The 12,240-nt window shown below is 55.1% G+C and overlaps 1 protein-coding gene across 1 annotated transcript in view; it reads left to right on the forward strand.

Annotated features, from left to right (window-relative positions):
- The window catches only part of NT5M (5',3'-nucleotidase, mitochondrial), a 54,759-nt gene extending 42,791 nt beyond the window's left edge, over window positions 1–11,968 (forward strand). The window contains exons 4-5 of the mRNA XM_058283333.2: window positions 10,003–10,117; window positions 11,337–11,968. Of these exons, the coding sequence (XP_058139316.1) occupies window positions 10,003–10,117; window positions 11,337–11,479 (258 nt within the window). The 3' untranslated portion in view covers window positions 11,480–11,968. The remainder of the gene's footprint in view (window positions 1–10,002; window positions 10,118–11,336) is intronic.
- The last annotated feature ends 272 nt before the right edge of the window (window positions 11,969–12,240 follow it).

Genomic DNA, 12,240 nt, shown 5'->3' on the forward strand with positions numbered 1-12,240 from the left:
ATTTATGGGTCTTCCTTGTAATTCCTTCTTTGACCCATTGATTGTTTAAGAACATGTTGCTTAACTTCTATGTATTTGATGATTTTCCAGTTCTCTGCCTGCTGTTGGTGTCTAGCTCCATTCCACTGTGGTCAGAGAAGATACTTTGTAAAATGTCCATCTTTTAAAGTTTCTTGAGACTTGTTTTGTGACCTGACATGTGGTCTATTCTGGAGAGTGATGGATGTGCACTAGAGAATACATATCCTGCTGTTTTGGGGTTCACTGTTCTGTATACATCTGTTAGTTCTAGGTCATTTACCAAATTGTTCAAGTTCTCTACTTCCTTATTGATCTTCTGTTTCGATGTTCTATGTATCTCCCTTTGGTTTAGCCAGAGTTTGCCTCATGTGTTTTGGGGCGCCCTGGTTAAGTGCCTAGATATTTATGACTGTTACTCCTTCCTAGTGAATTGTAGAAATAGGTAGAGGAATTGTTTTCTCTTCTTTTCTCTATCTGTTCTTCTGACCATAGGATTTTTTTAAACCCCCCCCCTTGCAGCTTGCTTGCTGTCTGCTCTCTCTGTCCATTTGCTGTGCGTTCTTCTGTGTGTGTGTGTGTGTGTGTGTGTTTTTTATTCTGCCCCACTTGCAGCTTGGTTGTTGTTTTTGCTGTGTCTATTTGCTGTGTGCTCTTCTGTGTTGTTTACTTGTCTCCCTTTTTGTTGAGTCACCTTGCTGAGCTGGCTCTCCGTGGCGCTTGTAGGCTGGGTGGCACTCTGCGGCGTGCGGGCGAGCCTGCCTTCACAAGGAGGCCCCGGGACGCAGACCCAGGGCCTCCCATAGGGTAGGCGGGAGCCCAACTGGTTGAGCCACAGCCGCTTCCCCTGACCATATGATTTTGATTGTCCTGGTTCCTGGTTTGCTGATTCTTTCTTCTGCCTGTTCAGACTCGCTGCTGTGTGCATTTAGTATATTTTAATTTTCCATTGTTATGCTTTCATCACGTAATTTCTGTATGCTTCTTTTAAACTTTATAATTCTTCTTTATGCTCATATATTGTCTTCTTAATATCCTTTATATCCACCATTAATTTATGTCTTTCCATTTCCCTTAACTGCTTTGGGAATTTGTTTGAACTTCTTTGATTAGTATTTCCACAAACTCTGTGTCTCTTCTGAAGTTTTAATTTGTTTGAATGTTTGAATGTTTCCTATCTTCCTGTTTCTTAGTATGGCTCATAATGTTTTCCTGGTGTCTGGGCATCTGATTATTTTGATATGTTAACTCTGAAGGTCAGATTTTTCTCAGCTCTTCTGCACATGATTCTTACCCTGGATAGGTAGTACATTTTTAATATTGCCCTTTTTGTGTGCAATTGTTTCACCTCCAGAAGAAAGTTTCCTTTCCTCTGTTCCTTCTCAGGGAATCTTAATCTCTTCTCTTTGTTTTTGTGCAGGCTTTTCTCCCCAGGTCCTATGACTTGTTTAAATTCTCTCCTCACTCAGCACCCCTTTTAATTATACTTTTCCAATCTGGGCCCGGTCCTGTCTTAGAGCAGTTCAGTCCTACCCCCTTTTTCTTCCATGCGGCTTCTCTGCCTCTAGTTTCTTTGCCATCAGGGTATCCTGCCTTGGGAAACCAGATGGGGTCAATTTGGAAAGGCAATTTTGTGTTTAGTTGGGCAGTGGACAGAGATTGGATTGAGTGAGTATACCTCTTTTTAAAAAAAAATATTTCTCCCCACCCCCTCGTTGTTTTCACTTGCTGTGTCTATTCATCTCCTTTGTTTCTTTCTTTTTTTTTTTTTTTAAAGATTTTTTAAAAATTTATTTCTCTCCCCCCCCTCAGTTGTCGGCTCCCTGTGTCATTCGCTGTGTGTTCTTCTGTGACCGATTCTATCCTTATCAGTGGCACGAGGAATCTGTTTATTTTTGTTGCGTCATCTTGCTGTGTCAGCTCTCCGTGTGTGCGGCACCATTCTTGGGCAGGCTGCACTTTCTTTCGTGCTGGGTGGCTCTCCTTACAGGGTGCACTCCTTGCACGTGGGGCTCCCCTACGTGGGGGACACCCCTGCGTGGCAGGGCACTCCTTGCACGCATCAACACTGCACATGGGCCAGCTCCACACGGGTCAGGGAGGCCCGGGGTTTGAACCGCGGACCTCCCATGTGGTAGACGGACGCCCTAACCACTGGGCCAAGTCTGCCTCCCCTCCCTTGTTTCTTTAGGAGGCACTGGGAACTGAACCTGGGACCTCCGATATGGGAGGGAGGCGCCTAATCACTTGAGCCACCTCTGCTCCCTGCTTTGTTGTGTCTCTCATTGTGTTTTTTAAAACTGTATCTCTTGTTGTGTTATCTCGCCATGCCTGCCTGTCATGTCAGCTCACTGCCTTGCTCATCCTCTTTAGGAGGCACCAGGAACCTCTGCTCCATGCTTTGTTGTGTCTCTTGTTATGTTTTTTTTATTGTGTCTCGTTGCGTCATCTTGCTGTACCTGCCCAGCATGCTGTCTTGCTCGTCTTCTTTAGGAGGTACCGGGAATCGAACCAGGGACCTCCCATGTAGTAGGCAGAAGCTCATTTGCTTGAGCCACATCCGCTTCCCGTGAGTGTACCTCTTGTAGTCCTGCCCTGGCACCCCTCAGGGCCCTTTTGTATTCAGCCCTCAGCTGCTTGCGTTCCACCCTGGGTCTCTGCAGACTTGGGTCCCTGTGCTTGGATATGGGTGGGGTTCTAACTCACTGCTGTAAGTGGCTCTGTGGTCTCTATCTGCAGCAGGAGGGACCCAGGCCGGGCTGCTTCCGTGTGACTCTCAAGCTGCGCAGGACCAAGCAAGAGGGATGGGTCCAGAATGGCAGGTCTGGGACATAAATTTTCTCCCTGGTTTCTTTTTCTTCAATTCAGCATTTGTGGAGTCCTTTTCAGTCTCTCTCTTTTTTTTGTAAAAAAGATTTATTTTCCTCCACTCCCTCGTTGTTTGCACTCACTGTGTGTGTTGTGTGCGCATCTTCCCTTTTTTTTTTTTTTCCAGGAGGCACCAGAAACTGAACCTGGGACCTCCCATGTGGAAGGGAGGTGCCCAATCACTTGAGCCACCTCCCCTTCCTGCTTTGTTGTGTCTCTCATTATGTTTTCCCCTTGTGTCTCTTGTGTCAGCCTGTTGCATCAGCTCACTGTTTTGCTCGTCTTCTTTAGGAGGCACCAGGGACTGAACCCACGACTTCCATATGGAAGACGGGAGCCTAGTCCCTTGAGCCTCATCCACTTCCCTTCCAGTCTCTTTTGCGCTCCAGAGCTCTAAGCAATTGGCATTTGTGCTCTTAATAGTTGATGCTGAGGGAGACTTTTCCAGGGGATATCTTACATCGTTGCCATGATGATGTCACTCCTGGATTAGGCTTTGGTTCAAGGGAACGTTGTGTCTGGTTGGATCTTCTATCCAGACCATTGGAACTTTGTCCACATCAGCAATAAGGCTGTTTCGCTTCTTTCATTCCTGTGCTAGCTGGAGGCGCACTTGCAAGTGCCTTCGAGAACTCGTCCCTTGCTCTCACGTCTTGGCTGACCTTTCGGCAGAGGAGGCCCAGCTTCCGGCTCGTTCTGGCCTTTGACATGCCTTCCTCGCTTAGCTTAATCCCTTCTAGCTTTTGATTTCGAGTGAGAGATGGGGGACTCATCCTTTCACGTGAACACGTAGAGGCTGCTGGAGGGTTACGCATCTGCCCGATTTCAGTGTTGTTTTGGCTCGGGGAATAGGAGGCCTGAGGAGGGAGCGAGACGGGAACAGCTGGTCAGTGGCCAGTCACAACACACACTGCAGCTATCCGTTAAATCTGCTGTCCATGTGTCACAGTTCATGCTGTCTCAAAACAATGACAACAGCAGCGTCAGAGTCACCATAACAGATATAATAATTAATGAGTTTGAAATATTGCGAGAATCACCAAAATGTGACTTGGATGTTGGCACCTTGTTCAACTCAGGGTTGCCACAAACCTTCAATTTGTTAAAAAAACAAGTGCAGTATCTGTGAAGTACGACCAAACAAAGCACAATAAAACGAGGTGTGCCTGTTCATGTCCTGAGAACAAGGCTGTTCACTTCCGTAACCACTGTAAGTGCATTACCAGGTTCAAGAGCATGAACGCTGACGGGAAGCTCGCAGTCTAGAGTCCAGCTTTGCCAGATGTCATGGTAAGTTCCTTTGGAGCTTCCCTTCTCCCTTCTTAGATCCGTCCAGCATCACGTATTGCATTTAATTATCATTGTCTCTTCAGTGGCTCTTCGCTTTTTATTTTCAATTGTGGAAATCTACAAATAGCATCCGTGCTAAGACTGATAAGTCCTTGTTTCCATTTCCTCCCCCAGGGAAGTCCGTGAGGGAGGTACTGTAGCGATTTATGAACTGGGCAGCTCACTAAGGAACAGACCCAGAGAGGCCAATGCAATGATGCCGATTTAAGAGAAGTAGCAGTGACCGTGGTTTTGGCCCTTCCTCGGGGGAGTCTGGCAGAAACCTGACTGCATCTTGGCTGCAAGTCCAAGTTGCTCAGGGGCCGGGCTGGGGGGAGACTTAGATTCAGAACCAGACTGCTGCTGTGTGGCCCCAGGCAGGTTTCAGCCCTTTCTGGGCTGCAGGGTCTTTGTGCCGAATCCAGTTGCCACCACACCTTTCAAATATGTCAGTCTCGTTTTATCATTTTCCTGAATGAAGCCCTGTCCTTAGAGCATCTCCATTTGATGAGGGGATACAGACACTGGTGTGCGCGACCGGGTGCCCTTGGGGGGATTCCGCCTCCGCGCCCCCTCAAGTGCGTGCTTTGATTTTGCACCTTCCAGAGATGCGGTGGGACCGTGAAACAGCTGTGCCAGCCACTAATCCCCTGAGCCCGCGCCGCACCTGGCTTGCAAGACGCGGCTCTGGCAGCTTCCCCTTGGGCGGGGGGTGGCGGCGTGCGTCTTCCTCAGGCCCGGCCTCCCCCTCCCCTCTCTCCCCGTCACTCGCCCCGCTCTGGCCTCCCTGGTGTGCCCCCCCCCTTTCCACACACCGGTGCGTTCCTGCCTGGGCATGTTTGCACTCGTCGTTCCCTTCACCTGAGCCGTCTTCCTCTGCTCCCCGCCCACGGCGCGTCCCCGCCATCGCGTGCCAGCCTCGAAGGGCCTCTCTCCTGCGCCTTCCAGCCCTTGCTCCAGCTGAACGTCCTTTGTGTGCCTGTTTCCTGTGGCCCTACCTGTCAGCAAAAAGTCACAAGCTGTGCTAAGAAGCAGGAAGCCATGGCCCCTCCAAAGGCAAACTGAGCAGCAGGAGACACAGAACAACTAAGCACATCCTGAATCAGCTCAGTGAGGCGAGGGAAGAGATAAAGGATACTATGAAGACCCTGGGGGGAAGCGGATGTGCTCAAGCAGGTGAGCCCCTGCCTGCCACACGGGAGGTCTCAGGTTCAGTTCCCAGTGCCTCCTAAAGAAGACAAGCAAGAAAGTGAGCTGGCATGGTGAGCTGATGCACCAAGATGATGCAACAAAGAGACACAATGAGGAAACACAATGAGAGACACAACGAGCAGGAAGCGAGGTGGCTCAAGCCACTGGGCATCTCCCTCCCACATGACAGGTCCCAGGTTTGGTTTCCAGTGCCTCCTAAAAAAGAAGATGATGAGCATGCAACGAGTGGACATGAGAGCATGCAACGAGTGGACATGAGAGCATGCAACGAGTGGACATGAGAGCATGCAACGAGTGGACGTGAGAGCAGAGAGCGAGTGCAGAATAATGGGGGAGAGAGAAGTTAATAAATAAAATACATCTTAAATAATATTTAAAAAAGAAGACCCTGGGGAAGCAAACAGAAGAAATTGTAAACCTACAGAAAAAGATAACAGAGCTCATGGTAATGAAAGGCCCAATGGAAGAAATTAAAAACAGTAAAACAAAATGTAAAAAAAGAAACAAAAACAAAAGAGTGCAGTAGAAACACACAACAGATTTGAACAGGAAAGAATTAGTGATGTTGAAGATAGGACATCTAAAACCACACAGATAATAGAACAGATAGCAAAAAAAAAAAAAAAAAAAGGGAAAAAACTCAGCAGGGACTCGGAATTGAATGACAGCACAAAACGCACAAGCATACACAATGTGGCTGTCCCAGTGCAAGAAGGAAAGGGAAATAGGGCAGACAGAGTATTCACAGAAATAACGGCTGGAAGTTTCCCACATCTTATGAGGGATGTGGCGGTACATGTCCAGGTAGCACAGCTCACTCCAAGCAGAATAAACCCCAGCAGCCCTGCCCCGAGACACATACCAATCAGACCGTGAGGCGCAGAAGATGGAGAGAGAATCCTGAGAGCAGCACGGGAAGGAGCTCAGCCCGTAGACTGAGACTGAGTGCCGACTTCTCCCCTGAGACCTGGAGGCAGTGGGCAGGCCTGCTGCAGGCACTGTTTCCCGTGGCCTGCTCGCCCTGGGGTGGCAGCTCCACCGGCGAGTGTCTCTGCTCACCGTCCCAACCCTGGCCCCTCGTGGGCGCCGCAGATTGAGGTCGAGTGGCCGAATAAGGAGACAGCACCTGCCCTGGGGTCAGCGCAAGCCCAGTGAGAGGCAGGGGGGGCAGGCCCCAGGACCGGCCTCCGTCTGGGCTCAGCTGCCTCTGCGCTGGCCCCTCGGCGCCTCCTCTGGGTGGGACGGTCCACTGCAGGCTGGGCAGGCCCGGCCACCTGCTTCCCTGCAGGCGGCTCACCCGTGGCTTGGGGACTGACCCCTCGCCAAGCCATTTGGGGAACCTGCTCTGTCATGTCATCAGCAGGGACTTCCTGAGAAGGTGGCCCGTCCTGGTCCTTTGTCTGCCGAGGTGGGCCACTCGGGAGACTGAACTGTGGGTCAGAGGGTTACTGGGGTGTCTGGACCTGTCCTGGAGAGGCCCGGGTGGCAGCTGGGGGACGGCCACCCCAGCCAGCTCCTTCTCGTGTGCTCACGTGTTGCTTTGGTTCCTCAGCGAGTCGTCACTGGGAGCTGGTTCCCGGCCTCAGGAGCTTTACAGTCTAGCGGGCAGGTGGGGGTGGAGCGTGTGGTTACACACTCATCGCGCCACGACGGCGACCAGTGTGACGAGGCAGGGACGGCCGAGGAGTGGCGCCTGGAGGGGCCAGGAGCCAGCCGGGCTGGGAGGAAGGTGCACACGTGTGTGAGAATGTGTGTGCACGTGAGTGTGCAGTGTCTGTGAGCATGTGTGTGCACAAGTGTGAGATTGTGTGAGTATGCCAGTGTTTGCAAGTGTGTATGTGCATGGTGTGTCTCTGTGTCTGTGCACATGTGAGTGCACAAATATATCTACATGTGTAAGTGCGTGTGTGTACGTGGGTGAAATGTCTGGTGTGTGTGCATATGTGTATGCAGGTGAGTATGTGCATTGTGTCTGAGCATGTGCACAACTGAGCATGTTGTGCACAACTTATATGTGTGTGCACGTGAGTGTGAGTTTGTGCATTTGTAGAAGCAGAGATGGAAAGAGCTGGAGGAAACTGTGTGAGGCTGCTGGGTGGAACAGCCCTAGCGCAGTGCAGACGTGGGGAGCAGGTGGAAGGTAAGCGTGGACGCTGAGCAGAGAAGGCCTGCTGGAGACCCCGTCTTCGCAGACCCCGGCCTGCTCCTCTCTGATTTCTCCTGCAAACTAGTACAGTCGGCGGAATCCTGGGCCACGTAGGAAGGGGTTCGCAGCCGAACCTGTTTCCGATTCCTTTAAACGAGCCACCAAGACGCTTCCTTCTGCAGGTTGTTGGGAGAATGAAATAATCCATGTAAACTTCGGGTTCTTGGCACAGTGAGACGCAGTCCCCAAGTCCTCGTGGCCTCATCCCCACGTGGGAACCGAGTTCCTGGGGGGCCTGGGGCGCACCCCGCAGCTGCACTCTCACGCCCTTTTGCTCCCCACATGTGGGCCAGAGGGATCTTCTGAAACACACACGCCTGACGGGGCCCTCCTTTGCCCCCCACGGAACGCCCTTGGTCTGGTGACCACGTTCTGGACGGGGCGTTTCAGTAGGTGCTTTGGTTGTCGGTGGTAGAAGTCAAGAAAGCTCCACAAGGCTACCTGGGGCCCGAAGACTGAGTAGGCAGGGGCAGGCTGCTCGGGGGCGCTTCAGAACGTCTGTCAAGGTGCCCCCCCACGTCTGCCGGCCTGGCATCACGCAGTCAAGATTCCTGGGTGCGCCAGAGAGAGCTGGGTGGGCGAGAGAGGGTGCAGTGCAGGGAGCCCTCGGGAGCCGTTCCAGCTCCCCGACCTCACCCAGGGGCTGGGATGATGCCAGGGAGCGTCCGAGGCCCTGTGGTGGCTGCTGGGCTGCGCCTCCGCCCGCCTCCCCCCCACGCCTCCCCAGGGAGCACGGCAGCTCCCCCCGCAGAACCGCCGCACCTGTGGCAACTTGGGAGGCTCTTCCTACTCTTTTCTTAAGACCTTTTTTTCTATTATGGTTGAATGTACATAACAGAAAATGTTCCATTTTGACCTTAAGTTTACAACTCAGTGGCGTTAAGTACACTCAGTGTTGTGATCTGCACCACTACCTATTTCCAGAGTATTTCCATCCCCTCCGAACACATGCTGCACCCATTAGGTAGTACCTCCCCATCCCCCCCCACCCCAGCCCCCGGCTCCTGCTTAGCTCTGCTTCACTTTCTGTCTCGAGGCACTTGCCTATTCTAGCCATTTCATCCAAGTGGAATCAGACAATCTCTGTCCCTTGGTGTCTGGCTTATTTCACCCAACATGCTATGCTGTCTTCAAGGGTCATCCACATTGTCGCATGAATCAGAATTTCCTTCCTTTTAATGGCCACATAATACGCTATCATATGGATGTGCCACATCTGTTTATCTATGGACGGACACTGGGGTTGCTTCCACCTCTTGGCTCTTGTGAATACACGGCTGTGAACATTGGTGAGCAGATCTGTTCACGTCCCTGCTTTCAGTTCTTTTGGGTATAGAGAAAGAACTGAGATTGCCGGGTCACATGGTAGTTCCATGTTCAACTTTCCGAGGCATCGCCAAGCTGTTTTCCACAGCGCCTGCCCCATTTTGCATACCTACCAGCCAGGGATGAGGGTTCCTGTTTCTCGGCATCCTCGCCAACACTTGGAAGTTCCCATTTTTGTGCTGGCAGCCCTCCTAGTGGGTACAAAGTGGTCTCTCTGTGGTTAGGATTTGCGTTTCCCTAGTGGCTAATGATGTGCAGCACCTTGGCACATATCGGCCACTACTCTCTCTTTTTTTTTTATATTCTTAGATCCTTTTAAAGATTTTTTTGGTTCTTAGATTTTCTTACGTTTTGTTTAGATGCTTAGTTTTTTAGATTTTAATATTCAGTTTAATTGTCACTTCCTCAGGAAAGCCTTCCCTGGCTCACCCAGACAGATCAGGTGTTCCCGGGGCACGTCTCCCAGCGCCCTGCGTGCGTCTCTTTGTAGCAGGCTCCCAGCATCCCTGGCTCACTGTGTAAATGAGCATCTGACCAGCCGCCGCCTCAGCCCACCAGCCCCAGAGGGGTGCGCCGGCTTCTGCTTGCTTTTCCCCTCCTGCCTAACGAGGGGCGTTGCACGAGAAGAAGCCACTAAGTAGCCATGTCCTGGATGTCCGAGTGGTTGAGGGTGAGGGGGCGAGCGAGCCCCTCGGCAGTCACACAGCAGTGAGGTCAGCGAGGCGGCCGGCACGGTGTTTCTGGAGGGTTCCATGGGGCACTGGCAAGTGGGTGGGTGCCAGGTCTGGGTCCAGACCACACTTGTGCTGCCTCCTGGTTCCGGAACGCGGGCCCCTGAGCTTCCGTCCCCCTGGCCGTCAGAGGGGCTCGTGACCTCCCGCTCGCCGCCCGGCGCCGGCACGGGGTCGACTGCGGCTTCCGCGCCAGGTCCCTTTCTCCCCTCGCCCCGCCAGCGCTGAGGTCCCAGGGCGGCCCCCCCGTCCCTGGCGTGGCCGCGGGCTGACGTCCCTCTCCTCTCGCCCCTTCTGCCGCCCGCCGTCCAGTACGCCTGGGTGGAGAAGCACCTGGGCCCCGGCTTTCTGGATCACGTTGTGCTGACCAGGGACAAGACGCTCATCTCCGCTGACCTCCTCATCGACGACCGGCCGGACATCACAGGTGCGTGGCCTGGGGGGTGCGGGGAGCCCAGACGACGGGACGAGTGCTTCCGCTGAGGGCGGCCCTGCCCGCCCGCGCAGTCACCGGCTCTCGAGCAGGTTCTCCTGCCGGGAGGAGCACGCTCTTCTCAGCGCGCAGCCTCGGGAGGCCTCGGATGAGGGCCCTGGCGCAGCCCAAGGTTAACTTGCCCAGGTGGCCTTGGGGGAGTCGCCTTGTACCCCGGAAACTTGTCTCCTCCTGTCAAAGGAACCCTAATTTCCCAAAGCCACTTGGACTGCGCCTCAAGTATAAACAGGAAGTCGAAGCATAATCTCTCTGGCTGAAGGAGGTGGGCTTCAGGCACGGCCGCATCCAGGTGTTCAAACCGTGTCAGTCAATTCTGTCTCTACCTGTTGACTCCGCTGCCCTCGGGTTTGACATCCTCTGCAGGCGGGCTCCCTCCTCCTGGCGGCCACTGGGCCTTTCAGGGCTGCGTCTTCTGGGTACACCAGTAGGAACACATGAATTTTTTTTCCCTCGTGGCTTTTGGATCTGGCTTCAAGAGCATGCCCATCTCTGAGCCAGTCAGCGGCCAGGGGGTAGACGCCACGGATGTGCCCTCCCCTGAATTCCAGGGAGGAGGGCCAGTCCCAGCCCCGGCTTTCCCGAGGAGTGTCGGGGCACTTTGCCAGAGGGGGCGACCAGAGACCTGCTCAGCCTCCAGGGGAGGGGCCTGTGCCAGAGGAGCCAGAGGGGCCAGGTGTGGCCCTAAGGGATGGGCACGCCCGTCCTACCAGCTCCTCGTGTGCAGGTGAGGGGTGCAGCCGGCACGGACTGAGCGGCTCGCGGTCGAAGCGGGTGCAGTGCCGAGCTGGGCCAGCCCGGCTCTCCCACGGGGGCGCTGGGAGGGGCAGGCCTGTGACTGCGCGGCCTGCAGGAGGCTGGGCCCGCGGAGGGCGACGGGCGTTCAGGCTGAGCAAAGGGCCTGCGTAGACGCGTGAGGGCGGGGGTGTCACGGCCCGAGCAGCTCGGCTCCAGTCCACTGGCGGTGCAGGGCCCCGCGAGTACCGCTCCTGCTGCTCGAGCGGGCAGCGTGCCCACGGCGCCACTCCGCGTTTCCCGTGCTCAGGACGTGCCTGTCAGGGCGCCTTCCCACGTGGGGGCGGGGGCGCTGACCCGGGCCATCTCGGGGCCAGGGCTGGACCGAAGTGGACTGACCGAGACCCTCCTGCCTCCGCAGGCGCCGAGCCCCACCCCAGCTGGGAGCACGTGCTCTTCACCGCCTGCCACAACCAGCACCTGCAGCTGCAGCCCCCCCGCCGCCGGCTGCGCTCGTGGGCGGACGACTGGAGGGCGCTCCTGGAGAGCAAGCGGGCTCGCTGAGCGCGGGCGGCCGTGCGCGGCGCCCAGGCCCCGGTGACGGTGACGGCCCCTCCTGCCCCGCCCGCCAGGCCTTAACCCCGTCTCTGGGCAGGGCTGGGCCAGCCTTGGGCCGCGTCCTTGCGCTGCGGGGGGCCTGGGGCGCCGCGGCCGGGGGCGGGGCGCTGTGCTGCAGCCAGCAGCCCGTGGGGCGTGGGCCTCGCTGCCACAGGACCCTCTTCTCAGGGCTTCCCGGGGGTCCTGGGAGCTGCTGCCTCACGGGGCTTCCTGGGCCGAGTGGGGGGGGCAGGAGTGGGGCCCACGGGCCAGCCTTTGGCTCTCTGGGGGGTTTCGCCCACTGTCCCGAGGCCCATGTGGGGTCCACAGAGACGAAACAGACTGGAACTTTGGTTGAGTGCATGAAAAATAAACGGTGTTCCACGGAGCTGGGGGCTGGGGGCTGCGGCTGCCTCAGCCCCTGCCCGGCCCCCGCTGCGGGCCCACCGCACACACCTTGGAGTGGGTTTGGACCGCCGAGCAGAGAACAGATGCGGCCATCTGGGGCTTCCAGGTTTCCAAACTGGCGTTTGAAACCATGGGAGCGGCCTTTCTACTCTTCAAAGGGGTGTTAGGGGAGCCGATGTCCTGGAGGGACCCGAGCACATGACTCCTGCAGCTCGTGAAGGACAGAGCAAGAGTCAGACCCCCGCCTGTCCCACCCACCAGCCTCCCCATGGAGAAACAAGGGGTGCACGCAGCCACTGCCCGCCTGGGTCTGAGCCCGA

Source organism: Dasypus novemcinctus, chromosome 21 (genome assembly GCF_030445035.2).
Source record: "Dasypus novemcinctus isolate mDasNov1 chromosome 21, mDasNov1.1.hap2, whole genome shotgun sequence".
Classification (NCBI taxonomy): Eukaryota; Metazoa; Chordata; class Mammalia; order Cingulata; family Dasypodidae; genus Dasypus; species Dasypus novemcinctus.